At 54.0% G+C, this 3046-nt stretch overlaps 1 protein-coding gene across 1 annotated transcript in view; it reads right to left on the minus strand.

Moving 5' to 3' along the window:
- LOC104514501 (multiple epidermal growth factor-like domains protein 6) overlaps positions 1-3046 on the minus strand; it is a gene marked incomplete at both ends in the record, with an annotated part of 22720 nt that overhangs the window by 6198 nt on the left and 13476 nt on the right. Inside the window, 6 exon segments of the mRNA XM_010158204.1 lie at positions 493-627; positions 771-899; positions 2058-2134; positions 2136-2181; positions 2279-2410; positions 2483-2647. Of these exon segments, the coding sequence (XP_010156506.1) occupies positions 493-627; positions 771-899; positions 2058-2134; positions 2136-2181; positions 2279-2410; positions 2483-2647 (684 nt within the window).

The following is a 3046-nucleotide window of genomic DNA, read 5'->3' on the forward strand; positions in this document are numbered from 1 at the left end:
CATTACAAGGTCCTGTATGACAGGATAAGGGGAAATGGGTTTAAATGGAAGGAGAGGGAGATTGAGATTGGACATCAGGAAGGAATTTTTCCCGGAGAGGGTGAGGAGGCACTGGGACAGGTTGCCCAGAGAAGCTGTGGATGCCCCATCCCTGGGAGTGTCCAAGGCCAGGCTGGATGAGGCTTGGAGCAACCTGGTCTGGTGGAAGGTGTCCCTGCCCATGGCAGGGGGTGGGACTGGGTGGGCTTTAAGGTCCCTTCCAACCCAAACCATTCCATGATCCCATAATTTACAGGTGTTCCCATCCTGCCGTGCAGGTTCCTCATGTCAACAACGTGACTCAAGTCTGACAGCGAGCTTTGATCCTAATCTGAACAACCAGAGGCCAGACCCTCACAGGAGGGTGGTCAGTGAGCCAAGCCTTCCCCCACCCTGAAAATTAGCTAGGGGAGACGAGGCTGCAGGAGGAGGAAGGGGGATGCTCCAACTCACTCATCTCACAGCGCTTGCCACGATAGCCGGGTTTGCATCGGCAGGAGCCGTCCCGCTTGTCGCAGTCCTGCGTGTTCTGCTGCAGGCAGTCGCACTCCTCGGAGCAGCCAGGGCCAAACGCCCACTTTGGGCAAACTAGATGCAGAGGGAGAGAGCCAATCAGTCACCTGCGATCCCAAGAGGCAGAAGCTCTGCCACCCACTGCTCGCCCTTCCCAGCCGGAAAGGCTGTAGTGGGAGAGTAATATACACCTCGACAAAAGATGAGGACAAGCCTACCTAAATGGCAGTACCGTCCATATAAGCCAGGATCGCACAGACAGGCTCCGTAAATCCGATGGCAACGACCCCGGTTGGCACAGTTGCACTTTTTCCTGCAGTGTTTCCCAAAAAATCCTTTAGGGCATCCTAGTAACAGAGATCGTTTTTTTCGGGGACGATGAGCCAGTTTCAGCCTGTGGTTTTATTTCAGGCAGACCACAGGAAAACCATCCCAAAATCAAAGCTCTCAGGAATGAACCTAGGCAAAGGGTGCAGACAAGCAGGCTGGCTTGTTTTCCAACCGGGAATGGGCTTGCTTCTCTATGCATTAAGGTAATGCCCAGATTCCCTGCGTCAGAGTGCCTGGCACTCCTGTCCCCACGCAGCATCCCGGCGCGTTTCACCGCCTTCTCCAGGCACCCATCGCTCTCCACCTCGCTTGACATGCGAATGCTGCTAGAAATCTGTACGGCGGGGTCTGGGAAGTCAGTGTTTTCATACAGGAGAAAGTAAGTAATACATGAGGCCGTTCCTACTGACAAATATCTGCACTATTAAAGGAATAAAATTACTGCTCTTTCTCTGTTATGCTAAAGATCTTAATATGAGAAGCACATGGCAGACAGACTGTGTCAGCAGAAAGCTCTAGCCAGCATCTGTCCAGGCAGCACGTGCCTCCCCCCGTGTAAGAACAGCAGTTTAAACAGGGGAAATGCCACCCTGGGACAACAACTCGGTTCTTCATTGTTTATTTTCATCTTCCTGTTTTGTCTCTGTACCCCTCAATCACCTCCTTCCTACAGAAAGAAAAGGTTGGGGTGTCCCTTGCATTCATTTTCACCCCGCTTAGGTCTCCTGTAGTAACAATTCCCATATGTTCCCAGCCATTTGCCTGAAGTCGCTCTGTCTGAATCTCTTTTTGTCTCACTCCTTCTGTGTGTGTAGATTACGTCCCCTTTTCTGCAGCTGGGTGAGACACCCACACTGCAAAAAGGCTGTCAGGCATTGGAAGGGGCTGCCCAGGGAGGTGGCGGAGTCACCATCCCGGGAGGGATTTAAGAGCCGTGTGGACAAGGTGCTCAGGGACATGGGTTAGTGCTGGGCTTGGCCGTGCTGGGTTAAAGGTTGGATTCAATGATCTTAAAGGTCTTTTCCAACCTAAAAGCTTCCATGATTCTGTGCTCTCCTACCCCGGCAGCTCCCCGCACCTCACCGAGGGCTGCGCATGGGGATGGTGGGGTACCAGAAGGGAAGGGCTGGCCCCCACTGCGGTGCGAAGCGGGTGACGGAGAGCCGCGGGCTTACCGTCTTGGCAGAGCTCGCCGGCCACACCAGGCGGGGCGCGACAGGCGCCGGGGCTGGGGTCACCGGGGGCGGCGGTAGTGGCAGGCCAGGCTGCAGTTCTTCCCGAAGGTGCCATCGGGGCAGGCTGCAGTGAGAGAGGCGAGGCTCAGTCCACAGTCCCGTGCACCCTGGAGCGGGGATGAGAAGAGCTTTCTCGCCCGCTGCCCTCCAGCCTCACTCACTCTGGTTACAGAGGATGCCGGTCCAGCCTGCCGGACAGTCGCAGCCGGTCTCCTCCGCGTTGCACGTGGCTCCGTTTTGGCAGTCATCACAGGCCAGGCTGCAGTCAGGGCCGAACGTGTGCTCCAGGCAGACTGCAACGAGAGGGTCGGGTGAAAAGCCTCCCAAGCAAAGCGAGCCACTTACCAGTGCTGCAAAACACCCACCAAATTTTTCTGACACTGTGTGCTCTCCTCTTGCTTCCATCTCTTCCTCCTCTTCATAGTCATCATTAAAGAGCTGGGTAAATTCATCTCGCAGGATTGCAACGTGAGGGATGGGGCGGATAACGGGGTGCCGAGCATCCAGAGCTTCCACGGGGTCCTCTATAGCTGGGGAAGCAGTCACAGAGATGACCAGGTCAGTGTGGGGAAAGAGACAAGATCTCCAAGAGGTGAATCGTAGGACAGAACATCTGTCAGCGGAAAGGGAAACCAGAAATACCTGCACAGGGCTGGTCTGATCTGGCATATCCCTCTATTGACACCTCTCAGATTTTTGAAACTTGTTTCCTTGTTTGTTTTGGCTAAAATGGACATGGACCAGCTAAGTGACTTCAACATCTATAATCTTTGGTCTGAACCATGACAGGTCTGGCTTCTCAGGTAGCTGAGCTCCCGCTCACACCATCACCTTTGCCCTGAGACACTGGGAGTTTTCAGGTAAGTCAATTATTTTGTGGAAAAATAAGCAAGACTGCCTATCTATCACAATTAAGCATTTCAGCTTGG

Source organism: Eurypyga helias, unplaced genomic scaffold, assembly GCF_000690775.1.
Source record: "Eurypyga helias isolate BGI_N326 unplaced genomic scaffold, ASM69077v1 scaffold36578, whole genome shotgun sequence".
NCBI lineage: Eukaryota > Metazoa > Chordata > Aves > Eurypygiformes > Eurypygidae > Eurypyga > Eurypyga helias.